The 27,289-nt window shown below is 43.4% G+C and overlaps 1 protein-coding gene across 8 annotated transcripts in view; it reads right to left on the minus strand.

Annotated features, from left to right (window-relative positions):
• The window catches only part of ABCC4 (ATP binding cassette subfamily C member 4), a 291,475-nt gene that overhangs the window by 147,236 nt on the left and 116,950 nt on the right, over positions 1 to 27,289 (minus strand). For 6 of the 8 annotated variants that reach the window (XM_031655600.1, XM_003913994.5, XM_017951358.3 and 3 more), the window contains 9 exons: positions 25,306 to 25,395; positions 23,553 to 23,744; positions 14,491 to 14,585; positions 14,201 to 14,287; positions 7,061 to 7,157; positions 3,078 to 3,287; positions 1,302 to 1,442; positions 554 to 591; positions 70 to 164 (listed from right to left, as the gene is read on the minus strand). In XM_031655600.1, coding sequence (XP_031511460.1) covers positions 70 to 164; positions 554 to 591; positions 1,302 to 1,442; positions 3,078 to 3,287; positions 7,061 to 7,157; positions 14,201 to 14,287; positions 14,491 to 14,585; positions 23,553 to 23,744; positions 25,306 to 25,395 — 1,045 coding nt within the window. The remainder of the gene's footprint in view (positions 1 to 69; positions 165 to 553; positions 592 to 1,301; positions 1,443 to 3,077; positions 3,288 to 7,060; positions 7,158 to 14,200; positions 14,288 to 14,490; positions 14,586 to 23,552; positions 23,745 to 25,305; positions 25,396 to 27,289) is intronic. The other 2 variants (XM_009192089.4, XM_009192090.4) reach the window with 2 other exon arrangements.

The raw sequence follows: 27,289 nt of genomic DNA on the forward strand, positions 1-27,289 counted from the left end.
AGTTACTCACACAGGCTCATTGTAAGCACCTCAGCCTCTCATATAATAGACCAAATGATTCAACTTTACCTGAATAAATTCCTAAGTACCAGTTAAGATCTAGCTTCTTGGTTACATTTCCTCCTCCATTTACAGTGACATTTAGCGTACTTTGTTGGTTTGCCCTGTGGAACATGGGGAGAAAAAAATATTAAGCTATATATGGAATTTAGAGAAATACCTTTTTTTAAAAAATGAACCACAATTTGAGAGAAATGCTTCATGCTGGAAAATGATTCTCAGCTCATATAGTCCTGTGTGTATCTACCTCATAAAAATTCAATTTAAATCACAACTTTCAGTTCCCGAAACTGTCTGTGAACATGATGCCACGGATCAGACATGGGTGGAGACCACCACAGGTTACACTCCACCAGCCAGCACTCTAACTTTTCTTCGGGTAAACTAAGTGAGGATTAGAAGAGAAAGATCAACAAATATCTCCCCCTAACTCTACGGAAAAGCGAGTCTTCTTATTGATGTTTGACTATTTCATACGTCAGAAATAACTTACCAGTACGAAAGCCACCAATCTTGAAGAACATAGGCAACCTAGGAGGTGAGAAACAACAAAGACAAAAATCAAACTTGGGCATGACTTACCAACTCAAAACTCTCAATCGCTAACATGGACAATCGAAAGAAAGCCCTCAAAGCCGTGCGTGGTGGCTCATGCTTGCAACCCCAGCACTTTGGGAGGCTGAGGCAGGCGGATCAACTTAAGGCCAGGAGTTCAAGACCAGCCTGGCCAACATAATGAAACCCTAGGTCTACTAAAAATACAAAAATGAGCCTAGTCGGGCATGGTTGGCACATGTGCCTGTAGTCCCAGCTACTCCGGAGGCTGAGATAGGAGAACTGCTTAAACCCGGGAGGCGGAGGTTGCAGATTGCGCTACTGCACTCCAACCTGGGCAACAGTGCAAAACTCTGTCTCAAAAAAAAAAAAAAAAAAATAGAAAGAATAAAAAGCTCAGAGAACTTGCATAGTTCTTCCAGCTCAGGTCTACGCTGAGCCCAAACTCCCAGATATCAAGAACTCAAGAAAACGCATGTTCCATTTTAAAATCATTGAAAGATACCCCTTTTTTTTCCGCAGAAGGTCTTTGTAATGGGACACCACTAGGCAGCCCTCACTTTGTTCCCCAAAGACAGCACATTTCAATTCAGATCCCAAGTGAACTGCAAGATGCAGTCAAAATAGCATAAACATAGGTACTGTAAATATCATTTTGAGGGCACAAAACAAATGTCATTATTTACCTGAGCTGCAGTGTTTAGGAGAATAAGGAAAATGATGACAATCCAGTGAGCACCAGCTCTGAAGTAATTCTTATAGGCCTGAAAACCAACTTTTCCTTCAGAACGGTTCTCGTCTGAGAGTGTAACTGGGACATTCTCCGTCTGCAAAGGAAAGGGTGGTAAGAGACAAAATCGTATACAAAACTGTTCCCAAAGATGACAATGCACTCTGTTGACAAAGCTGTGGGGAAACAGGCAGAAGTCCAAAATGATCCATCTCCTGTGGAGAAGGGTGTGGAAATATCCAGCCAAACTATACATGCACTTACTTTTTCTTTATTTAATATTTTTTGAGACGAAGTTTCGCTACTGTTGCCCAGGTTGGAGTGTAGTGGAGCGATCTTGGCTCACTGCAACCTCTGCCTCCTAGCTAGGTTCAAGCGATTCTCCTGCCTCAGCCTCCTGAGTAGCTGGGATTACAGATGCCTGCTACCACGCCTGGCTAATTTTTGTATTTTTTAGTGGAGACAGGTTTTCACCATGTTGGCCAGGCTGGTCTGGAACTCCTGACCTCAGGTGATCCTCTTGCCTCAGCCTCCCAAAGTGCTGGGATGACAGGCATGAGCCACCACACCCAGCTACATGCACTAATCCCTGGACTCAGCCATCCCACTTTCAGGGTTCTACTAGAGGTAAGGAAATATCATTTGTACACTGTGGCATGGCTTGCTGGCAGGATGACATCAGAATGTCCAGCACTTACCAAGCACATCCAAATTCAAGTATACATACAGAAACTTGTTCCAAAATCATGTACAGAAAGATATGGAACTCTCAACTGCATCACTCAATATGGAAGCATAAAAGAGCAGAAGGTCAAAACATGAGCTCAATACAGTAACTGGGTTCAAGCAGTGAGTCTGAGTAACCAGAGTTTGGGAAGCAAGGGATAGCATATGATCCTAATCTGTTTGGTTCCTGAGTTTCAGAAATTGACTCCTGAGAATTTGGCATGTGAGGGCCTAATCTGAATATCTGCAAGAATCCTTCAGGCTCCTGGATTTGGATAGTGAGGGTTAGTGTGGCAAGGAATATCTATGTTTTTAAGTGAGCTCTGGTACATTTCTGCCTGGAGGACTTAGAAGGCATGAGATTCACATACTCTGAGGATGTACTGAGCAGCTCTATGTTGGCCACTGGGAATACCAAGATGAGTAAGATGCAGCTCCTACCCTTGAAAGGTAAAGAAGGAAGATGGGCTGCTGTGTGTCAGGAACTGTTGGGTCTTTGCACGTGCTACTTCTAGCCTAACATAAACCATCTGACAACAGGGCAAAATACCTCCATCAGCCACGTGCAGCGTCAGAACATTCCAACATATAGGAAAAGTGGCTAACTTCATGTGGCCCACAGCAAGACTTTCTCTAAGGCGGTCTTCAAATTATGCCTCTGGATGCAAAGAGAAGTCGGGGGCCACCAGACTAAGTAGGACTTCACTACAGTAAATTCAAGAATTGTAATACTAGCGTGAGTCACACACAGCTTGGGACTTGCACCAGTACACACACCTGCTACTCATCTCCATGACATTCCCCAGCCTACACGCAAAGGATTACTCCAACCAGAGTTGTTTGCCTTGGTTCTGTTTTAATCTACCAATATCATGGAATAGGGCCTTGAAACCACAGAATCTACTTTGGGACAAAAGATGATGCTTCAAACAGAGGAGACTAAAGATCCATAAGGCCATTAGCAGTCAACAAAACCAGGCCATGTTGTAACAGGAGGTAAACTCACATCTTGGGTCTCCACAGCACCATCTTTCAAGGAGGGTCTAGAAGATTGTTGAGACCAAACCGAAGACTCTGAGAAGGTGCGATTCCTCAGTGTGGGAGTTCCTGGAACTGGAAGTTGTTCGCTTTCCTCGTTGTCCTTCTTCAAAAGGGAGCCAAAATCTATACCAGATTTTAGGAACTCAGTGTAAGTCCCCTTCTGCACCATTTTACCCTAAAATAAAAATAAAGAATTTCAGAGAGACACATTTGCAGGTGATAATGTTAACCTAATCTAATTCTAATCCAGAAAAGGTAACTGATCTTAAATTATGATTATACTTAGGTCCGGAATCCTAGTTGACAAATCTAATACAATTCAACCTGATACACAACCGGGTGCTCTGTTCTCAGCCAGAGCCCATGTTAGGTACTGAAGAATATTTTTTAAATGGTAATAGTGTGTTGCAAATGGCGATCATTATCACATAGATGTTGGTGACCGTATCGGTAGTCTTATTACACATGAAAAACTGAGATAAGCCCTATGCAATAAGAATTGAAGGAATGAGTAAATTGAGAAGGATATTCCAGGAAAGAAACCTAACACGGATAGGGAGGTAGGACCAGGCATATCTGCACAGGTAGGAAGCACTCCACAAGCCTCCACTGGCCATGGGCCCTGCTGGAAAAAGGTGTGAGAACCAGACTTGGACACAGACCCCATGAGCTGCACCTTCATGGTCTTTACTCTAAAACTGCCCCACAGGCCAGGTGCGGTGGCTCACACCTGAAATCCCAGCACTTTGGAAGACCAAGGCAGGTGGATCACCTGAGGTCAGGAGTTTGAGACCAGCATGGCCAACATGATGAAACCCCACCTCTACCAAAAATACAAAAAAATTAGCCGGGCACCTGTAATCCTAGCTACTCGGGAGGCTGAGGCAGGAGAATCACTTGAACCCAGAAGGCGGAGGTTGCAGTGAGCAGATATCGAGCCACTGCACTCCAGCCTGGACGACAAGAGCAAAACCGCATCACATACATACATACATACATACATACATACATACATACCCCAAAGACTCAGGGAATTCCTAACTGAAAATTCAACATTCCATGGGACACCTCCTTGCACAGTTTTCTCTCCTTACAAAGTCATAGAAAATAATGTACAAATATCTTCACTATTTGTGTACCCCATGAAATGAGACACCTCATTAAATGAGACCCAACTGATTTCCTCAAACAGCAGCAAACATAATATTAGGCAAACTCCCAGAATACAAATCAAAGGAGAGGAGCTCCTGGCTAAGGCAAGTCAGGTGGGGGAAGGTGGCCAGGACCCTCCCTGCTACCCCAATCCTCCCCACCCCCAAAAAGGTGGGTCCACTGAGGAAAATCCAATGACCCCTTGGGCCCTTTGGACCAGTTTGATAACTGGAGAATTCAAAAATGCTTCATCATACATTGAGTCTTCTTCCACGTAGGAGGTAAAAGTGACACACCTCGTTTGATGAAATGACCACTTTTCACATAGTATCTGTAAGACGCACAAGGAAACTCCTACTGGTACTAGGATGGCAATTTTCCTCAGCCAAGTACTCACAAGCAATGCAGAGTGGGTTCCGAGGGGCAACCGTGCTCTGTCTGCTGTTAGGGAGGGGGCTGGGATGACAGCAAGAACGGACACATATTCATCCTGGGTGCCCACCAGTGGAAAAATGGTTTGTGTGTGTGTGTGGTAGGATCTCATTCTGTTGCCCAGGCTGGAGTGCAATGGCACGATTTCAGCTCACTGCAACCTTCGCCTCCCGGGTTCAAGTGATTCTCCTGCCTCAGGCTCCTGAGTAGCTGGGATCACAGGCATGCGCCACCACGCCCAGCTAATTTTTTTGTATTTTTGGTAGAGACGGGTTTTCACCACGTTGGCCAGGTTGATCTCGAACTCCTGACCTCAAGTGATTCCCCCTAACACCTCGACATCCCAAATTGCTGGGATTACAGGCATGAGCCACTGCACCTGGCCAGATGGTTGTTTTGGAGAAAGGTTATTCTGCCACCCACAGATTTTACTCTAATGTACCAGCATCCAGGTTTTGCCACACTAGTCTTAGCCCTCTGCATGAGAAATTAATTGTTTTCAACTTTGAGGAACCCAGGCTCCCCAGGGGAAGAGCCAGCACACGGAACTGCTTCTGAAGAGGCAGCAGTTCTTCCTTTGATAATCCTCTTAAGGGTAAGAATTCACTTGCTGGGACTTCGGTGGACAGATTCCTCACTGTTCTTTAAGCAGCAAGGAGAGACTTACACACAAAGACTTGCAAGAGCTTTGCTATCATTATATACCCCCTTTGTTGCAATAATGTGAAATTTATCTAAGAGCTCTGCTATCATTATATACCCCATTTGTTGCAATAATGTGAAATTTATCTCCCTTGGAGAATGGTGCACACAGATCTTATAAAATATAATTAACACTCATTTTTGTTACTTCCATCATTTTATTAAGAAATTGCGGGAGGAGAAACATTAAAACATTTGAAGACACTAAGGGGGTTTCAGACCTACAATGAGGAATTTGACCAGGGCCTGGAACAGAGCAAGGGTTAAGGACGAGGTTACTGAGGCGAGAGGCAACGAGCCAAGGAGTGATGCATGAAACCACCACTGGACTGAGAAGTTCTCACTAACCTCCAAGTCCCCGGCCACGCTAGCTCTTCTTGGTTGAATGGTGACCCTCTAAAAAGATATGTTCAAGTCCTAAACCCTGTTACCCGTGAATGTGGCCTTTGTTTTGTGAAACAGGATCTTTGCAGATACAATCAAGACAAGATAAGGTCATACTGGACTAGAGTGGGCCCTAGGTCCAATGACTGATATCCTTACAGGAAGAAAGCCAGACAGACACAGCAACAATGCCATGTGACAACAGAGGCAGAGACTAAAGGGCTGCACTGCCAGTCAAGGATCAACTGTGAGTGCCAGCAAAACCCCAGAAAGTGGGAGAGGCGAGGAAGGATTCTCCCCTGAAGCCTTCATAGAGAGCATGGCCCTGCGGACACCTTGATTTTGGACTTGTAGCCTCGGAACAGTGAGACAAAACATTTCTGTTGTTTTAAGCTGCCAAATGTGTGGCACTTTGTTCTGGCAGCTCTAGGAAACTGACACACTAGACTAAGCCCTTATTTCTGTCTTGTGAGCTACTAAGACTTCAAATTACTTCTGCTGTAGCTCCCCTAGCAAACAACAAAGGGGATCTCTTAAAATCACAGATCAAACCATGTCACTCCACTGCTCAGTTATCCACCTGTGTGGCTGCCATTATCATTATTTTATTTTTATTTTTTTGAGACAGAGTCTCACTCTGTCGCCCAGGCTGGAGTACAATGGCATGATCTCAGCTCACTACAACCTCCACCTCCCGGGTTCAAGAGATTCTCCTGCCTCAGCCTCCCGAGTAGCTGGGACTACAGGTGTGCCCCATCATGCCGGGCTAATTTTTTTGTATTTTTAGTAGAGACGGGGTTTCACCATGTTGGACAGGCTGGTCTTGAACTCCTGACCTTAGGTGATCTGCCTTCCTCGGCCTCCCAAAGTGCTGGGATTACAGGTGTGAATCACTGTGCCCAACCATTTCTGCTACTAATAGAAGAGGAGCTTTAGGCAAACTATGCATGACAATTAAATGGATACAAACAGGTCTGAGTATCTGTAATTTCCAAATAACATAATTTGAATTAAGTCATGGAAGAGGTAAACAAAAAGTTCTAAATTAAACTAGCATCATTTTCTTTAACAATGTAGTAATCTTGAGGTAGCAATTTACATACTTTACGGTAATATGGCTTAGCATGTAATAATGACATTTCTACAAGTCTTTTGAGTTAAAACTCAAAAACATGAATCCCAGCTCTGAGAAGAAAGGGACATGAAATGCAGGAAGAAGAAGGGGATTCAACACACCTGAGTACTTGCAAGTTCAGGAGATCTCTAGAAACTACTTACATCTTTCAATATCAGAATCTGACTTGCAGCTTTGAGGTACTGCAACTGATGAGTCACTAAAATTGTGATCTTCTCATGCAAAGTTTGACAAATACACCTATAAATGTAAAAGGCACAGGGTGAAAACACACACGAATGGGGTGCTCCACATTGAAAAACATACATTTTGAAACTATAGTCAAAGACAACACAGTAGTCAAAGATCTAGAGGTTAAATACAAACTAAATAGAAATATAAGCCAATAAAGCCGGCTAGGTCCTCAAAACCACTAGCAGCAAATATGAGCCTTGCTGTGAAGAAATCCTAAATACTTGTCTGGGAAGGAGGCAATAAGTATAATTTTTTTTTCTAAAACTTAGTTTAACAATATATTCCAGGATGAAAAATGACTGAACAGTATAGAGATTCAAAAACCTGACTTAACTGAAACATTAATTATTTTACTACTGTGTAGGATTGCAGGGGAGAAAGAAAGATCAAAGTCATGTAATGACACAGCATTTTTCTTGGACGGTTTCTTAGATGATAATTTATAATGCACATATTAATGCCCCCCAACGCCCCCAAAAAAGCTTAGATTCTTGGTAACTTTTGCCAGAGTGCATTTGCCAGACTCTTCTTCCCAAATAATAATAGGTAGGAAAACAAATGCTAGTGATGTGTGACTCTCCACAGTATTCTTGGTCTCATCCAGGAAGCAAAACTTCTCTCATTAGTCCTAAACAGTCTGAATAAGAAAATGGAAGAACAGAATCCAAACAGTCCAAACCATATGGCTCAAAGATAAGACCCACCTCGGTATTCAACCATCAAGTTTTCTGGGGTTTGTTTGTTTTCTACAGTACCTGCTCAAAGTTCTCCTACATTGTAAATGCAGACTCCTGGGAGCTACAAAAAAAATTAGCCGGGTGTGGTGGCACACACCTGTAGTCCCAGCTACAAGGGAGGCTAAGGTAGGAGAATAACTTGAGCCCAGGAGGTTGATGCTGCAGTGAGCTGTGATCACACCACTGCACTCCAGCCTGGTTGGCAGAGTAAGACCCTGTCTCAAAAAGAAAAAAAGGAGAGGAAAAAAAAAAAAGAAAAGAAAAGCACTAATCTGTAACAACAGCCAAGAACATAACTCATGCCCAGTAAGTGTTAGCCCTGTCGTCCAATCTTCCCCATATGCAGCCATTGCTTTTAGAAATTCAGGATTGAGAAGTCATAAGCGAGTATCATAGAGACAGCGCCTGTGATCAGAACCGCAACTCCAGATTGCAGATATGTAAACTATCACTTCATCCTTTACATCCAAAAGGATTAATTTTTCCCCTTTCAGGTATCCTAGTTTGGCTTATTTCAAAACTCAGTTTTGCAACCTATTATACCCCTCTTCAGGTTTAGTACTAAAGCTTTTAATGAAACTGTTTCCCTTTATTTCAAAATTGGCTGCCATTAATCCCTTTATATACATATCTAAAGGGAGATGTTAATGATCAAATCTGATGGGGTGCTATGTCCAGTATCAGCCACCTCAAAGGTTTCAAAATGTTTTCTTCCTAGCATCTTCCATTGTAGATGAGACATAGAAATAATTACACTAACATTGTAATTGATGGCTTGAAATTTTTTCTAAATTATGCTTCTTAGGCAAATCTCAAAAAATACTTTCCAAATTTTTAAGAGTAAAAATCTTCCAGTCATGCCATAAAACAAACAAATAATAAGTGATAGATTTAGCAACAAGCTATTTAACACTATATAAAGACTACGGTAAGAGGCCAGGCACGAGGGCTCACGCCTATAATTCCAGCACTTTGGGAGGCTGAGGCAGACAGATCACTTGAGGTCAGGAGTTCGAGATCAGCCTGGCCAACATGGTGAGATCCAATCTCTACTAAAAATACAAAAATTAGGTGGATGTGGTCACGCATGCCTGTAATCCCAGCTACTCGAGTAGCTGAGGCACAAGAATCACTTGAACCCAGGAGGTCTGCACTGATCCAAGATCGTGCCACTGCACTCCAGCCTGGGCAACAGAGCAAGACTCTGTCTCAAAAAGGAAAAAAAAAAAAAGACAACATTAAGAGCTGACACATACAATGTCAGAGGTGACACAAGTGAGAAAGATATAGTCGGTTGGGTGCAGTGGCTCACACCTATAAACCCAGCACTTTGGGAGGCCAAGGCAGGAGGATCTTTTGAGCCCAGAAATTCAAGGCCAGTCTGGACAACATAGAGAGATTCCATCTCTACAAAAAACTCGAAACTTAGCCAGGTGTGGGGGTGTGTACTTGTAGTCCCAGCTACTCGGGAGGATCACTTGAGCCCAGGAGGTAGAAGTTGCAATGGGCCATGATCATGCCATTGCACTGCAGCCTGGGTGACAAGGCAAAACTCAGGAAAGAAGGAAGGAAGAAAGGAAGGGAGGGAGGGAGGGAGGGAGGGAGACAGTCACTACCTTCATTCATTCAGTTAAGACACATTTGTTGAGCACTGACGAAGTACCAGGGACTACTCTAAGTGATGAGGATACATCCACTGGTCAAGCAAACAGACAACACCCTGCATCGTGTAGGGATACTCACTACACAAACACAGAAAATACACTATTGGGTAGTAATGTAAACCATGAAGAGACAGCCAGGCAAAGGTTGTACTTTAGAGGGAGTGGCCAGGAAAGGCCTCTGCAAGGAGGTGGTGTACGAGCCGTGAGACTACCTGGGGGAAGCAATCCTGGCAGACACAGCAGGTGCAATGGTCCTGGGGCACAAACGCGCCGTGCAAAGGCACCTTCATGCATTCACAGTCTAGTGCAGGGGCTGGGGGGAAGGACACATAGGTGGATCAAGAGCAGCTCATTGAGGGCTGTGGGCAGACAGAGAAAGCGCTATGGCCTCCGAGGAGCTGAAGAGAAAGGCAGGAGGTAGGATCTGTGTCTTTCATTTTTCTCTTTTGCCCAGGCATACTATCCCTGGTTCTCCAATGGCAGGAACAATATCCTTACAGACAGGCAGATATGAGAAAGTCATACCTCCTTCCAGACACCCCACAGAAGTGTGCATGGCTGGAGGATTGGTCTTGCGTGGGCAAGGGTTGGAAAGGTGAATGGGGCGGACTGCAAAGGGCAATTTGCCATTCGAGGACTTAGAACCGTAGCTTAAAAGTACAGGAGTCCGAGAGGAACTGAAAGAGGGAAGGTGAACTAGTGCTGTGCCTGAATGAATGTGGCCCTCTCCAAATTCCTACTGAACCCTAATCCTAACCAATGTAATGGTATTAGGAGGTGAGGCCATTTCATGAGAATCTGCCAACATGAATGGTATTAGTAAAAGGGGCCAGCCCAGGGAAGCTGCCGTACCCCTTCCACAGTGAGAAGACAGTTGTCTACGAACCAGAGCGTGAGCCCTCTCCAGGCACCAAAACTGCTGGCGCCTTGATCTTGGATCTCGGCCTCCAGAACTGTAGAAACAGTTTTCTATTGTTTATATGGAGTACCGAGTTTATGCTATTTTGAATCAGCAGCCTGAATGGACTAAGACAAATAGGTAGGCAACAGTGTGGGAGCTCTGATTAGGAGACTCAAAGGGGCAGGGGTCTGAGAATCTGAGGCTTTCTAGAATACAAACACATCTATAGCTGGCAACACATCGGATCAGCATCCGTTAATGGAAGTGCCCCTCACTTTTTGTATGTGATAAAATCCACTTCGTGTTTGTAACATATAGTTGTAAAACACAACTCTTAACAACTCTCGATATATATTCATGATCGAAGTAAAACTGTTAATGGCAAATAGAAGTGTAATTCATTCACTTTTAATACAAAACACTTCACATTTCTAAGCTTCAACACAACCGCCATCTTTCATAGCATATTGTTCAATCCAATTTTCTAACTCGTTGAGAACATTCTCCAGTTGCTGCTGAGTGATTTCCTAAATTGCATTCGTGCTCCCTGTCCTAAGTTTCCCCAAAGAATGTGATTCTGATTAGCAAACAACAATTTTAACAAGCTTGCTTCTAACAAGTGTATATCCAAAGTCATTAATCCTTAAAGGTGCAAGAGGACTTTATAAATACCTCCTGAGTTCAAGGAAAATTTGGGGGAGCTTGTGCGATATGCACACTGATACTCAGCAATGAAAATACCTTCCTCCTTCCCTGCGGCGACGCTAAGAGAGTGTCCCACCGGGAATTGTTGTTCGAGTGATAAAGAACTGGTGGGGACTCGTGCAAGACTCGAGCAAGCCACAGAGGCCCTTCTCGGCCAAATGGAAAATTCATCAAGGCACAGGGAGGAGGGAGCAGGAAACAAGACTCTGATCAGAGTGCCGGGGCAATGCCGAGTGCCAGCTTATCCCTCACTCTGCATTCAGAAAGATTCAATGCTGCCACCCACGTCTCTTTGGTTGTGGAAAAATAGACATGACATAACATTTACCATTTATACCATTTTTAAGTGTATAGCTTGGTAGTGCTAAGTATGTACACACCGTTGTGCAACCATCACCACCATCCACATCCACTTCAACATCCCATACCAGGCACATTTTGCACACGCACTCTGGTGGGGAAACATTCAGGAGCCCACGTAGAGCCCCATGCTCAGTGGATGACTTCATGTCCCAACCCCTGGAATCCAGAGCCCAGAGATGAGTTACTCTCACACAGCCGACTCTGTCTCCACTTTGCTACCCAGGACCTGTTATGGACTGAACCATGCCCCCCTCAAAGTTCCTATGTTCCAGCCCTCACCCAGCACCTTAGAACTGGAATAGAGAACCATTATTATTATTATTATTATTATTATTATTATTACAGAATCTCACTCTTGTTGCCCAGGCTGGAGTACAATGGCACTATCCTGGCTCACTGTAACCTCCACCTCCTGGGTTCAAGCAATTCTCCTGCCTCAGCCTCCGGAGTAGCTGGGATTACTGGCGCCCACCACCACCCATCCCTGATTTTTGCATTTTTAGTAGAGATAGGGTTTCACCACGTTGGCCAGGCTGGTCTCGAACTCCTCAGGTGATCTGCCTGCCTCAGCCTCCCAAAGTGCTGGGATTACAGGCGTGAGCCACAGTGCCTGGCCGACACAGAACCTTTAGAGAGGTAATTACACTGAAATGAGGCCATGAGGGTGGGCCCTACTCTAATCTGACTGGTGTCTCGCCAGGAAGAGGAGGTTTGGATGCAGAGACATGAGGAGCAAAGGGTGAGAAGGCGACCATCGGCAGGCCAAGAAAGCCCTCGGGAGGAGCCGCGCCTGCAGACGCATTGATCTCGCATATGCAGTCTCCGGAACTGTGCGGAAACAACCGGCCGCTGTGTAAGCCCCCCAGCCTGTGGCATTGTGAGGGCAGCCCTGGCTGGCCAACACAGGACTTCCAGAGCTTTCTTTTCTCTATCCCCCACCACAGGAACAGGTTCCTGCCTGCTGTCCTTCCCACAGGCCTCACTCCTTCCTGTCTGCACACCTCTGCTTCTACTATTTCTTTCAAAGGAACTGAATCCTACTCTCAGCCACTATAAACCCTTACCAGCCTGCAGGACCACAGGCTACTTCTAGCCAAGTCCGGCCCTCAGTGACCTTTCCAATCTCAGCTACCCACTTCTTCCATTTAAAAAAATTGATTGTCCTATGCCGGGCGCAGGGGCTCACGCCTGTAATCCCAGCACTACGGGAAGCCAAGCAGGACAGATCCCTTGAGCCCAGGAGTTCGAGACCAGCCTGGGCAACATAGGGAGACCAGCCTGGAAAACATGGCAAAGCCCCCTCCCTTCAAAAAAAACACAGAATGAGCTGGGCATGGTGGTGCTAGCCTGTAGTCACAGCTACCTGGGAGGCTGAGGCAAGAGAATCTCTTGAACCCAGGAGGTCGAGGCTGCAGCGAGCCGAGATTGCACCTGCTCTCCAGCCTGAGCAACAAAGCGAGACCCTATTTTAAAAAACAATAATAATAAAATAGATTGTCCTATATTGAAATTCCTTAAGCCTTGGGGTCTGTTGAACTTTTCCTATGCACTTAGTCTTGAATCCCTGCAGAGACAAATTCCTTATGGGCAAGAATGAAATCTGAACTTGTCTCTCTCTCTCACTCAGCCCAGCATGGGTGCTTATCTTCTCTGTGGCTGACTGCCATCCTCTGCAAGCAAAGACGTTTCATGCAGTAGCACCTGCAGGGGCATCTACCTCAGTGTGCACAGAAGGGCTACAATGAGTGGGATAGGCTCATTGGCCTTAACAAGGCAAAAAACAGGAAGCTGACTGTGGGGCAGATGTGGGTGCCGTTTTAGAAAAACCAGTTCACAATGCTTTCAAAAAGGCCAGTCTAGACTACATAGGAAGTGTCAGTCGGCACACATGAGGTTACAGAATATACAGAAAAGATTCCAGAGTCATTCTACCTCCATGGCTCCGTGTCTAAGCAAGAGCCAAAGAAAGCAAATCCCAGAAACACCACGTAAGAGTCGGGAGGGAAGCCAGATTCTAGACAACTAGTTTCAAAGGCAAGCCAGGCCTAGATGAGTCTTCAGTGTTCATTCTGGTAAGAATCCATGAAACAACATTAGATTCTTGAAACCACAGTCTACTATGGAGCAAATCATTCTTAAATTCTAGATTTTACTAGTAGGTTATCTCCAAACTGACAGATTAATATGTAAAGAGCAACAAAGCCTTCCCAAGAAAGCCCTATGTTGGTCCCAAGGACCTCACTTCTAACCTGTCATAGAGAAATGATGGAGGAAAAGAGCTGAAAGACAAGGCCCCGGTTGCCAAGTGCCACCCTTCCACTGAAAAATGGCACACCATCTTTCCTATCTCCAGGGCCTGGTCCAGCAGCAGTTTCTTGGTTATTAACTGTAATTACTAGTTGGGGAAAATTTGCAAAATTTGCCATCTGTTTCTCAATTCCCGAAAACATGGTACACTCCACTCACTGCAACACACTGAAATCATTTGTATATTTTCCTATCTTGACCTTGTATTTATGCAAAATTTCTCTAAAATGGATCTTCAGGGAAGCAGGGGACAGTGCGGAGGGGGAGGGGGAGCACCAGAGCAGGACAAGCTGAAAGCCATAAAGGCTTTCCTGAGCCAACTCGAAATGGCTCTGGGAAAGCAGAAATGACTTAAGACACAAACAAACTCACAGTTCGAACAAGTGCCTGCTAACTTCCGCATCTACTGCGCTGAGAGGATCGTCCAGGAGATAGATGTCAGCATCTTGATACACTGCTCTAGAAAATATAAAGAGATATCAGACTCTCACCCAGAACATGATAACTTTCAACAACTAGGATGTTCATTCAAGTGCCAGTAGAATAATCCAAGAAAGTGCTTCACACAGGACGCAATACACAGTAAGCGGGTCCTATGTGCTCACCACCATTAGAAGCAGCACAAAAGACAACTGTATAGTGGCTGCTGAAATGCAACTTACCTTGCAAGGTTTACCCGCGCTTTCTGCCCTCCACTCAGCGTGGTTCCCCGATCTCCTATCACAGTCAGATCACCATCCTCCAACAGCTGTAAATCCTATATGGACAAAGGAAAGAAGGTGGGAAAAAAAAGACTTAAAACATGTTCTCCCTCTGTTATCCTAAACTTTGCACATTAGTTCTTCAGAAATAAACAAGTATTTGATCAACAGCAATGGATATATTTCATAGGAACTAAATTGTAACTTTGAACCTATCAAATACACCATCAGGGCACGTTATCTGTTTTAATGCTGTAGCTTTTCATAGCATTTATGCACTGAGCCATTTTAACAGGAATGTTTTGAGTGCCAACTCCTTGTGAATTCAGCAGTGAAAGAGTTTCCACAGTGAGTGACCTGACAATAAAAGATTGACACAAATGCAAGAGGTGATAAGTGCTAAGAAGGAAAAGGAAGCTGGCTTAGGGAGACAGAGAGTGACAGAGGGAAAGTCCACTTCATATAGGGAGGTCAGCAAGGGCTCTGATCGAGGGGGTCTGAGCAGGGACCTGCCAGGGGATGGACTGGCTGGCACAGAGTGCAGGAAGATTGCTCCACATAGAGGAATAAGCAAGTGCAAAAGCCATGGGGTGATACGTGGCCAAGGTGCTCACAGAAGAGCAATACGGATGCCCGCAGAACTGTGAGCACAGGATGATGACAGGAGAGGCCAGAGACAGGCAAGAGAAGCCAAGGGCTCACACCCAGGGAAATAGGAGGAAGGACACGATCTGATCAAGGCAATAATTGAGATAAGAAACAACAGTAGCTGGGACCAGAGTGGGGATCAGGGAAGCAAACATCAGTGGTCATGTGCTGAACAAATTTTAAAGGTAGCACCTATAGGCTCTGCTGATGAGATGGGTGTGTGTTCTGATAGAAAAAGAGGAGGACTGCATTGGTTTTGGTATAAGACAAGGGAAGAACAGGATTACCATGTACTGAGCTGCGGGAAATGAGGGATGCAGATGTAAGAGATAAAAGCAAAAGGTTGATTATGGCCAAACTGAAATGTTGACCAGCAATCCTGACTTGCTGCTGGATAAGTGAGTCTGGAGGTCTGTGCTGGAGACCCAACTGTGAGGGCTGTCAGCATACAGACATGGGACTTATTAAGGAACAACTGTATCTTCACAAGCCATTTTGCTGACTTTTACCTTAGCTTTCCATTCTCAGAGAAGCGATAACACCCGCCCCATCTTCACCGTGATACTTAAGGCATCACAATAGACTGACAGAAAAACTCTGCAAAAAATAAGAGCAGAAAGAGCAGCCCAGCCAGGAAAAGCCAAAGGGAAAGGAGCAGTGTGCTCCTGAGACACTGCACAGACTGGATGCACGAAGTAGACTCTTGTTCCATGCAAGACCCCAGAAAACAAAAGCTAGGAAGGATAACAAGGTTTTATTTGAGGATCTAGCCAAAGTTATATTTAAAAATTATTTAAGAAATAAGTTGACAAAGCATAATACTTTAAAAAAAAAAAAAAAAAAAACATGACAAGAACATCCCTGAAAATAACAGGATAATGATCAGGTTTAAGTTACACGACATTACATTAGAAATCTTTACTTGGGGCTGGGTGCGGTGGCTCACGCCTGTAATCCCAGCACTTCGGGAGGCCGAGACGGGTGGATCATGAGGTCAGGAGATCAAGACCATCCTGGCTAACATGGTGAAACCCCATCTCTACTAAAAATACAAAAAATTGGCCGGATGTGGTGGCGGACGCCTGTAGGTAGTCCCAGCTACTCAGGAGGCTGAGGCAGGAGAATGGCATGAACCTGGGAGGCGGAACTTGCAGCGAGCCGAGATTGCGCCACTGCACTCCAGCCTGGGGGACAGAGAGAGACTCTGTCAAAAAAAAAAAAAAAAAAGAAAACTTTACTTGGATGGCCTATAATTATCACTAGACAGATCCTGGCATAAACAAACAAAGTGTGGAGAAGATCGCTGGGTACTGACTGAGCTTCATAAGCAGCAACCTAGGACACTACAGAGATAGCCCTCTTACAGATCAACGTGTCACTTCTTTGTCTCTACTCTGACAAAGCCAGGGAGACAAAGCAAATGGCACACTGAGATCTCCATGACAAGTAAGTCCTCTGACCTCCCTAAGTTCTCATTTTATCTCTTTTACAAAATGTCCTAGAGAAACAAGAATTAATCAACTCATAGAATGCTGAAACAATCTAAAGTAAGTGTATGAACTAAGTGGAAACAGGATCTGAGTTCTTTATAATTTGCTATTGATGACTAGGACATATTTTCTGATCAAACCAACAGCAGGACCCCATTCATAGCATGAATCTCACTAAATAAAGTACATCACCAAATGGAAAAAAGATAGTATCTCCATTGGAACCCACTCCCTGGCAGCCCACAAAGACACACAGGAGTCCCCTAAAACTCCAATCTGAACCAGATGGCATCAAATGAAAGATAGTAAGTGCCCCGTTATGAAAATTCATTATTTCACATTATCTCTTTGTTGAGCTCGGAAGTTACACTATCTCTTCCTTTCAGTTTTCATAAAAAGACAATGCAGCCGGGCACATGGCTCACACCTGTAATCCCAGCACTTTGGGAGGCCGAGGCAGGTGGATCACCTGAGGTCAGGAGTTCAAGACAAGCCTGGCTAACATGGTGAAACCCCATCTCTACTAAACATACAAAATTAGCCAGGCATGAGGCATGTTGGCACATGCCTGTGATCCCAGCTACTTGAGAGGCTAAGGCAGGAGAATCGCTTGAACCTGGGAGGCAAAGGTTGCAGTGAGCGAGATCGTGCCACTGCACTCCAGCCTGGGCAACAAGAGTGAAACTCCAACTCAAAAAAAACAAACAAAAAAAAAGACAAGGCACCAGTTAACACTATCTCTTCCTTTCAGTTTTCATAAAAAGACAATGCACCATTTTAAGACAGGGTTCCAGCCTTCCACACAAACACAAACACACATTGTTTACTTGGCCTCATTCCATTGCTGATTGTCTTCATATAATGTGTTAAGTTTCTGTGCCTTGATTTTACATTGTTTTGTTTTCATTCTCAAAATAGCATCAAGTCGTAGCACAGCAATCTTAGCCATTTTCTAGAAAAGACACTCAAAATACCTGTCTCATTTCACGCAGACAGGGAATAGGAAAGGAGCTCTCTCCCCATGCCTGGTAGTAGCCCTTTGAGTACTACAACAACCTTGAGTGTTGTTGACTTGGCAAACTATTTATGGACAAGCCTCAGAGAGGGAAAATATTTCAAAGGATCTGAAGTACAATCTGAGTCAGGCTAATTTCCCAACCGTGATTTTCTAGTTTGGTTAAAGGGAAACAGTTGAGCAGAAAGCAGAAGTGCCCCCAGTGGGAGGAAGGTATCTTATGCACGTTAGGTACTGCTCAGTAAAATTAACCAATTAATCTACCACCACCTTTACTGAAATGCAGACACAGAAACTAGAGAAAAACCATGACGTGGCTATGTGGGTTGGATGCCATCTCACCGGAATCCTACCATGTGCACATCAACCATGGTGACACCGAAGGCAGAAAGACCACTGAGGACACTGTGGGGACGGTCACAGGGGCCAGGCCTGAGGCCCCAGCACAAGACGCAGGTTCCAGAGTCAGAGAGCAGGGCTCTCCAGCTTTGGGCCACACTTTGCTTCCATTTGGACCGGCCCTTCCTATCATGGCTTATCAATATCCTATTCTTCTTTCAGGGCCCAACTCAAACTCTTCTATGAAACAAACCTGCATTCCCCCAATCAGAAAACATCACTCTCTTTTCTAGGTTCCTTGTTTATATTTCTTAGGAAGGAGCCGCCGTATTCTGCCTCTTAATGTTTATGTGTGTACTCAGCGTCTTGCTCCACGAGTCAGCTCCTGGATGTAAGAGCTTCGCACCAACCACTGTGCCTGATGCCTGGTATTATCTCCAATCTTCATGACAACCTGCCAAGTAAGTACTGACCACACTTACAGATGAGGAGACAGAGACGAAGTGAGAGCACGTAACTGGTCTGAGGACTCTCAGCTAATAAAGGAAGGTTGGAGTCTGAACCAAGCTCATCTCAGTTCACAGCCTGTTGCCCTTTCATATCACGCTTCCCCAAGTGCTTACTAGAAGATACTTAAAGGCAACACTGAAACAACTCAGAACTCGAAGGCTCTCTATCCATACACAGCACTATCAGTCCACTTAGTCACACTAGTTAGATTCACCTCATTGTATCCCTTTTGTACTCAGCTTTAAAAAAAAAAAAAAAAGAGAGAGAGACAGGGTCTGATCTCATACTCCTGGCCTCAAGCAATCCTCCCACCTCAGCCACCCAAAGTACTGGGATTACAGGTGTGAGCCACCACGCCCGGCCCTCAGCATTTCTTTCCTATTACGTCACAAAGAAGTGATATGGTTCTCCCAACTGAGAGATTAACAAAAAAAAAAAAAAAGGCATAACAACAGTTATTTTATGATTGTCAAGGCAATCTAAAAAGAAAATGTCCAAGTTGGCAGGAATGTGGCAAATATGAGAAGAAAATTATAAGATAGTGGGGACCCCAAAGGGGTTTGTATATTCAAGCGAGCTATATAGAAAAACATGAAACTCAAATGTATCAATTCCATGCCTTTGGATACTCGTTTCTTAAAAGTGCTCAAGGATTAAAAGAAACTATGCAAAGGGTGACATAAAATTAATACGTTGCATCTATTAGGGTAACAATATTTTTATTGTTGACTTATTTACTGTACTATGTATAGAACCCCTATATAAATATCAATTCAAATAATGGAAGTTCTATACTCAGATACATTCTTTCAAGCATGTCACATTTCATGTGATTTCACCCAAAATTGGTGGCTCTTATAATTAAGAAGAAGGCCTGTTATGTGCCTAGTAACCAGATGCTTTAAGTTCTTGATTAAATCTTATCCTCACAACAGCCTATGAGGTGAATAGTTTATTATCTCTGTTATACAGATGACCAAACTGAGGCTTTCTAAGGTTCAGACGATGAGCTAAAATCGCACACCTACTAAAGAGGAACTGAGATTCCATCCCAGAGCTGTCTGGCTCCAAGGCCTAGGATTTTAACCACTATCCACCTACATATCTAACATCAGTATGTTGTTTCCTGAGGTATGTCCTGTCATTTGCTACGATATCACTTTGAATAAGCAATTAGCCTAAACCAATATTGCTAAATGTGAATTATTGCTTCCTATCTTATTATTTTATCTAAAAGATATTTTTAGCTCAATGAACTTATAAATTCACTTCAGTTGTATCTAGTACAATATATCTAGTTGTTATCAATATATCTGAGCATTCTTGTTATTTCCTATTTTTTTCTCTGGGACTTCTGTTTTGTTTTTTTTGTTTTTTTGTTTTTTTTTTTTTTGCAGTGGAGGGTGGCCGGGATGGGAATGAGAAAGTGTATAAGGCAAAATCATTTATTTATCTTATTAACTGATTTACAGAAAAGGGCAATAGCTATTATTTAGCAAAAACCTGGCATGTTTGCATTTTACAGACATTGCCTGCAGTCTTCATAATCCTGCTGTATCTCCCCCATTTAATAAGAAATGAAACAGAGGCAAACACCCAGAGACACCCAGGACCATTTCTGTCCAGCAGGTTTTCATTACACACGCAATCTCTGTACCTACAAGCCAAAATAATTCCAGGATTGCTATTTCTATGGCCATCTTACACCCACCACTGACATGCGGATTTGAAAAGGAGTTAGCAAATGGTCTCGTAACTCATTAAGAGGATCCCTGGTTTCTTGCCAGTCCCCTGCTAAACAGTCATAAATGGCAGTTGAGAACGGTAGCAAAACCTCTGGGAAACCATCTCACCCTATGTCCTTATTTCGCAGCAGAGACATCAAGGGCCCACAGCAGGTAATATGACATGTCCAAAGTGACACCGAGCTGGTCGTGCATGGTGGCTCATGCATATAATCCCAGCACTATGGGAAGCCAAGGCAGGTGGATCACTTGAGGTCAGGAGTTCAAGATCAGCTGGCCAACATAGCAAAACCCTCATCTTTACTAAAAGTCAAAAAAAGTTAGCCAGGCATGGTGGCATGCACCTGTGATCCCAGTTACTCAGGAAGCTGAGGCAGGAGAATCACTGGAGCCTGGGAAGCAGAGGTTGCAATGAGCCGAGATTACACCATTAGATTCCAGCCTGGGTGACAGAGTGAGAGTGAGACTCCATCTCAAAATTAAAAAAAAAAAAACCCACAGTGACAGCGAGCAAATGACAAAGCTGGGCCAGCTTCCTGCTCTGTTCGACTTCTCCACTGGAGGCCCACCGTCCTACCGAGGATGGAACCATGCACGGGGGCCAGCAGTCTGTGCTTATACACATCCAGGAAGGAACCGAGAAGTCACCATGCAGCCCAGCCCCGAGGGGACCCCATTGCCACTGGAGTCTGCCTGCCACGCAGAAGCCCACAGGTGCCTGGGACACTGTCAGAGTTACTGGGCCAGTCCTCAAAGGTGGCTATGGCAGAAGCTCAGTGGCAGCCACTGTCCTAACCCCCGCTTTCCCCCAGAGCCTTTCTGACACGGGGAGGAGCAAGGCAAGGCTGCGTGACCTGGGACCTGGGGTCTCATGTGGGTACCAGAAACTGAACAGGTAAAAAGGGAAGGCTTGAAAAACATTTTGTCCCACATTCTACCTTTTTATCAATCACCTAACTTATAAACACTCTCAACTGAGAGGTGGCCTGGCAGAGGGGAAATGGAGTCTGGAGCTAGGCGGGTATGGCTTTGAACTTGAACTGCAAATGTTCAGTTGATCTCTCTGAGATCATTTCATTTCATTTCATTTTCACACAGTTCATTTCATCTCTCCCATCCTCCACTTTCCCAGCCATAAGCAACATTCAACTCTTAAAACCACAGCCTACTATGGAATAAATCATTCTTAAATTCTAGCGTTTACTAGTAGGTTATCTTTAAACTGACAGATTAATATGCAAAGAGCAACAAAGCCTTCCCAAGAAAGCCCTATATTGGTCCCAAGGACCTCACTTCTAACCTGTCATAGAGAAATGATGGAGGAAAAGAGCTGAAAGACAAGGCCCCGGTTGCCAAGTGCCACCCTTCCACTGAAAAATGGCACACCATCTTTCCTGTCTCCAGGGCCTGGTCCATCAGCAGTTTCTTGGTTAACAACTGTAACTACCAATGGGGGAAAACATGCAAAATTTGCCATCTGTTTCTCAATTCCCTAAAACATGACACACTCCACTCACTGCAACACACTGAAATCACCTTGTATATTCCCCTACTTGGACCTTGTATTTATGCAAAATTTTTCTAAAATGGATATTCAGGGAAGCAGGGGACAGTGGGGGGACACCAGCAGGACAAGCTGAAGTATAGTAATTATTTTAGGGAAATGTTAGCAATTCTGTACCAACTTTGAATAAAGTGAAAATTTTACTTTAAAAAAAATGAAGCTAGCAATATCAAAAAATAAACAAAATGAGAATAGCACTAGCAAAGGCACTGGGAAATCATGGCAAAAGATTAAAACTTCATACACTTTTGTGTGCGCATATGTGTGAGTGTGTGTGAGACAGAGAAAAAAAATTAACACCTGGTGGAATCTGAATAACTAGGAGCTTGCCTTAGCCCATCTATTCCTATACAGTATATACTATTCAATAAAAATCTAGCTCATTACTGCTAACTTAACGTCATTTCTGAAAATGCATCATCTCTCATTAACAACAGCCCAGGAGGAAGAAACGGCCCATTAAACAAGCAATGATTTCTCTGTCCAAATCACCAGCAAATATTACTCACCTGATAGATAGAATCTATGATATTCCAGCCATTGCTCAAGCAAAATTACTCATTCCTCGCAAACCTGGCTGGAAGCCTTCTGCATCACACCTGTGACAGTCTGTGGCGGCCTTTTCCAGACAGTACAAAAGAACAGTAGGATGTCCAGGCCACACTGCACAGAGCCCGGGGAGAGCCCTTTAATGCCATTATTCACTGATTTTTAGGGCCCAAAGAAGGTAACATAGTATTTAGCAGTATTTACCATTTTTTCTATTTTCTAACTTACAGCCTTCTATTAAGTATGCTCAGTTTTCATCAACTATCCACCAATTTTATGAAAACCTCAGTGTACCATCAAACACTTCATCTTTTCTGAAAACAATCACTCTCTTGGTGAAATGACACACAATGAAAAATAAATTTTAAAACAGTTTGTTTCCTTTAAATAATAAATTGCACTGAAAAAATTATCCATGTAACCAAAAACCACCCATACCCCAAAATCTACTGAAACAAATTTTCTTTTTTAAAGGGAGTGGAGAAGGAAACCTATGGTCTGAGAGGGACCCAAGCAGGAAACATCAGCCAAGTGCACGATGCAGACATCTTCTGGAGTCTGATGCAAACCAGTGGGTAATGAGATACTAAAGCACCGTAATCTCTGCCGAGCCAGTTGAAGAGAGCAAGAAATTTTGGTGATTTTTCTTGAAGGAAATGTAATTTTTTTTTTTTCAAAAGTGTTCTTATCTTCTAGAGATAAGTAATAAGGTATTACAAATAAAATACAATTGAGGTCGAGGGTGTACATCGGAAGAATCTGGGGTAGGGGTGGAGCTAGCAGAAGGTAGGGGTAGAGATGGAGTAGAATTGGCTACAAGTTGATTGCACTTGAACTTGAGCAATGGGTACATGCAGGTTCAAGACACCCTTCTCTCCACTTTTGCAAATTTTTATAATTGTCCATTTGGAAAAAAAAAAAGTTAAAAGTAAATAAAACTTCACAAAACCAACCAACCCCCCCCCACATTCACCCTGTAAATATCATTTTCACATCAGACTGAAGAGGACAGAGCATGTGTGTGTTTATTTACTGGGAGGACTGCCTTAAGGTATGAAATAATATTCAAAGGTCTTTCAAAATTAAAAAAAAAAGTTAAAAAACCTTGTTGTTCAAGTGAACACTGACATCGGAGTCCATGAAATGCGAAAGTCATCACTCACCTTTTTCAGAGCACAAGCCTTTATGACTTTTTCATATCGTTCCTTTTCATATTTCTTCCCAAATAAAATATTACTCCTCACAGTTCCCGAGAACACCCAGGGCTGCTGAGACACATAAGCAACTCTTCCATGCACGCTGACCAGCCCATGACTGGGGGCCAATTCCCCGAGCACAGCACTTAACAGTGATGACTGAAACAGATTGTAAAAAAAACACATGTTCAGTCAACACTCGAGACAAGAATAAGCCACTGCAGTGCAGCCTTGCCCAGTCCTGGGAGCTTGAAAAACATCATTCATTCATTTAAAAGAGGATCTAGTACAGCCAGGAAATTGTGAATAAAAATTGGAAATAACATTTTGGTCCATATAAACTAGGGGTTTATAAGGAATGTTAAAATAGAGTGTAACAATGTACTCTGCCCTAATGAGTTTCCCTAAATGAGTTTCATTCCCCTAAATGAAATGGTACATGGAACAAAGATCAACTAAGAATGTTTACAGCAACAGGGTAGCCAAGCATGACATATAGTTCATATATCCAATATTGAATGCATTGTTTCTGCATGCAGGTATCCTTTTTGACAAAGAACTAGTTCTAGAAAAGCTATATGTAAATAACATATCCTGGCCAGGCGCAGTGGCTCACGCCTATAATCCCAGCACTGTGGGAGGCCAAGGCGGGTGGATCACTTGAGGCCAGGAGTTCAAGACCAGCCTGGCCAACATGGTGAAACCCCATCTCTACTAAAACTACAAACATTAGCCGAGCATGGTGGCACGCCTGTAATCCCAGTTACTTGAGAGGCTAAGGCATGAGAATCACTTGAACCCAAAGTGGAGGTTGCACTGAGTCTAGATCGCGCCACTGCACTTCAGCCTGGGCGACAGAGCAAGACCCTGTCTCAAAAACTAAACCTACATACATACATGAATAAATGAATGAATAAATAAAAATAAACAATATATCCTGTGCACTACGAAGGACTTTTATTTTTAACTACCCAAGAATCGTGTCTCTGGAGAGCAAACTTCAATTGTGAAACCGCCCTATTGGTTATATACCTACATCTAGATTTATTGCGTTGCTTTAGAATGCATGATACTAATTCTGTATGCATGTTTCCTTCACATCTTCTACAATGCACAGACGTGACATGTCTGTGCCCCCCACTATTGTAACACTTAGAACATTGAACTGAAATGATCTGTTTGTATATCTGTCTCACCCCAGATACCAGAAACTTCTGGAGGGCAGTGGTGTCTGGGTCTTGATTACAGGTGTATCTTTTACTCCTAACACAGGACTGAACACCTGGCTACAGGTTTATTAAATGTATGTTCATGTGACTTGGAGAAGTCATATCAAAACATGTTTAAAGCTTTTCAGACAAGCCTTCACAACCTCCACGTCTTGTAGCATCTAGGGTTCACTTTGACAAAAAGAAGTTCCCACTTTCTTAGTCAATCCATCCTGCATCGTGATCACGTAAATAATTTCCTTAATGGTGATGTCCAACTTCTAGGAGTTCCCAATTACGCAACTTGAAGAACCAAGAGAAACAGGAGTTGCACTGCCCACATTTACTTGGTCATGTGACCCTTCTTGCAAAACGAATGTTCCATGTACTAAGAAATGCCGTGCCAAGCATACCCAATTCAAAAATGTGTTACACGTAGCCTTGGGCTCAAACCCAAGAAGTTAATATGAGAAGTGGGGTGCGTCAAGCTGCCAAAAGCCATTCTAACTCACCTTCCCTGCTCCCACGGGGCCGACCACAGCTAACAATTCACCAGGTCTGACAGTAAAGGAAAGGCCTTGTAGAGTTGGGGTCTCTGATGCCTACAAATTAAAGTTTATAAAATGTGCCCATTTCAATAAAGTCACACAAATCACTTCAAAAAGAGAAGAAAACAATACAATAGTCACTGATACACGAACATAACCCAAATCTTTCTCCTTCCTATTTTAATATATTGTATCCTAGAGTCCTTTTCATAAATCACATTTTTTTTCGTGGGTTTTAAACAGTTTGGAGTCTTCAGTACTTAAGGAAGGCCCATTCTCTTTTACCCGATTTTCATGTGAACACAGCTTCACACTTCCACAAAATTTAGATAGTAACAATGACAAGGCAACCTTCTTGAAATGAAAACTCATGCTAACTTATTAAAACAATTTTTTTTTTTTAACTTTAAGTTCTGGGACACATGTGCAGAACCTGCAGGTTTGTTACATAGGTATACATGTGCCATGGTGGTTTGCTGTACCTGTCAACCTGTCATCTAGGTTTTAAGCCCTGCATGCATCAGGTGTTTGTCCTAATGCTCTCCCTCCCCTTGCCCCCCACCCACTGACAGGCCCCGATGTGTAATGTTCCCCTCCCTGTGTCCATGTGTTCTCATTTAAAACAATATTCTTAATATAATATTCAGTACGGGAGCTTTTCAATCATTTGTAAGTTTTCCTTCTGTCCCTTGGTTTTAATATTCTATTTCATTAACCTCCACAAGGTGGCAGCATGAGTACATGGCATGCCCAGTCCTTGGCTAATAGATGATGTGAAATCTCCACTAATCTCTCCATTTTCACTTGATAAAGCACGAACCTCAGTTACGCCCAGCCAGCAAGAAGGCACTTTATACTATAAAGTCACTCTTGGCAAATGAAATTCTACAAATGGTGGTCAACCCTGTAACCAGAGCTCTAATTTAACAACAACCAAAAACTGAAGAATAATGAAATTAAGTATATGTTCATGGGTAGGAGGATTCCTTGAGCACAGGAGATTGAGGCTGCAGTGAGCCAAGATTGCACCACTGCATTCTAGCCTGGGTGACACAGTGAGACCTTAACTCAAAAAAAAAAAAAAAAAAAAAAAGTTCTTTTACACTTTATTATTTAGGAGACCAAATCAAATTCATTACTTTTACAAAGAGCTTCTAAATATTTTCAATCGAGAGGATTAAGTGCATATCAGGGAGAAGGGACAGTTTACCAGAGCATGACAAACCAAAATGAGGAGGTTTCCTCTTCTCATACAAGGACAATCAATACTTTGAATTGTCTATCTTTTAAAAAAGCAAAAGTCACTTGGTACAAATAAAGAGAGGAATGGTTTTAAATTCAGAGTATAGAACCTCAACCGTAAAAACTGCCAACGATGAGAACTTTTATCCAAACCCAGACATCAACACTAGCAAACAAAAATTGATACTGTTAAGTGAAGTAAAAACAGCTACAATTTGGGAGGAATCCTAAAGGGGTTTAAGTCTCACATTTACAGTCTTCATCTGAATTTCTCGTGGATAGACTGGAGAGACCTGACCATGTGTGTCTGGTGGGTGGGCATTTAGCAAATTTATTTGAGTCCCAAATCCTTTCAGAAAGGGTTATTCTTCCGCACAACACACTTTGGTAAATGCTCATCCATATCCTAGAAAAATGATCAAGAGTGAATCAAAGGCAATGCAGCCTCCTCAACTCTAGAAAAGGATTCCTCAAAATGAATCTGGCATCCCTGAAGGGTGGAACACCCCTGGGATGATGGAAGAGGGAAGCACGCATGAAGTCAACCAACCCGCAACCTAAAGATGCTGAGCTGGCCCAGTCCACAAACGGGTACTCATCAACCCCTCTCCACATCTCAGGTGGGCACGTGCGATTAGTAAAATGCCCAAAAGACAGAAAGCACCGCGGAGGAACAAGAGATCAAGATAACCTTCAAAATGAAAAA

Source organism: Papio anubis, chromosome 15, assembly GCF_008728515.1.
Source record: "Papio anubis isolate 15944 chromosome 15, Panubis1.0, whole genome shotgun sequence".
NCBI lineage: Eukaryota > Metazoa > Chordata > Mammalia > Primates > Cercopithecidae > Papio > Papio anubis.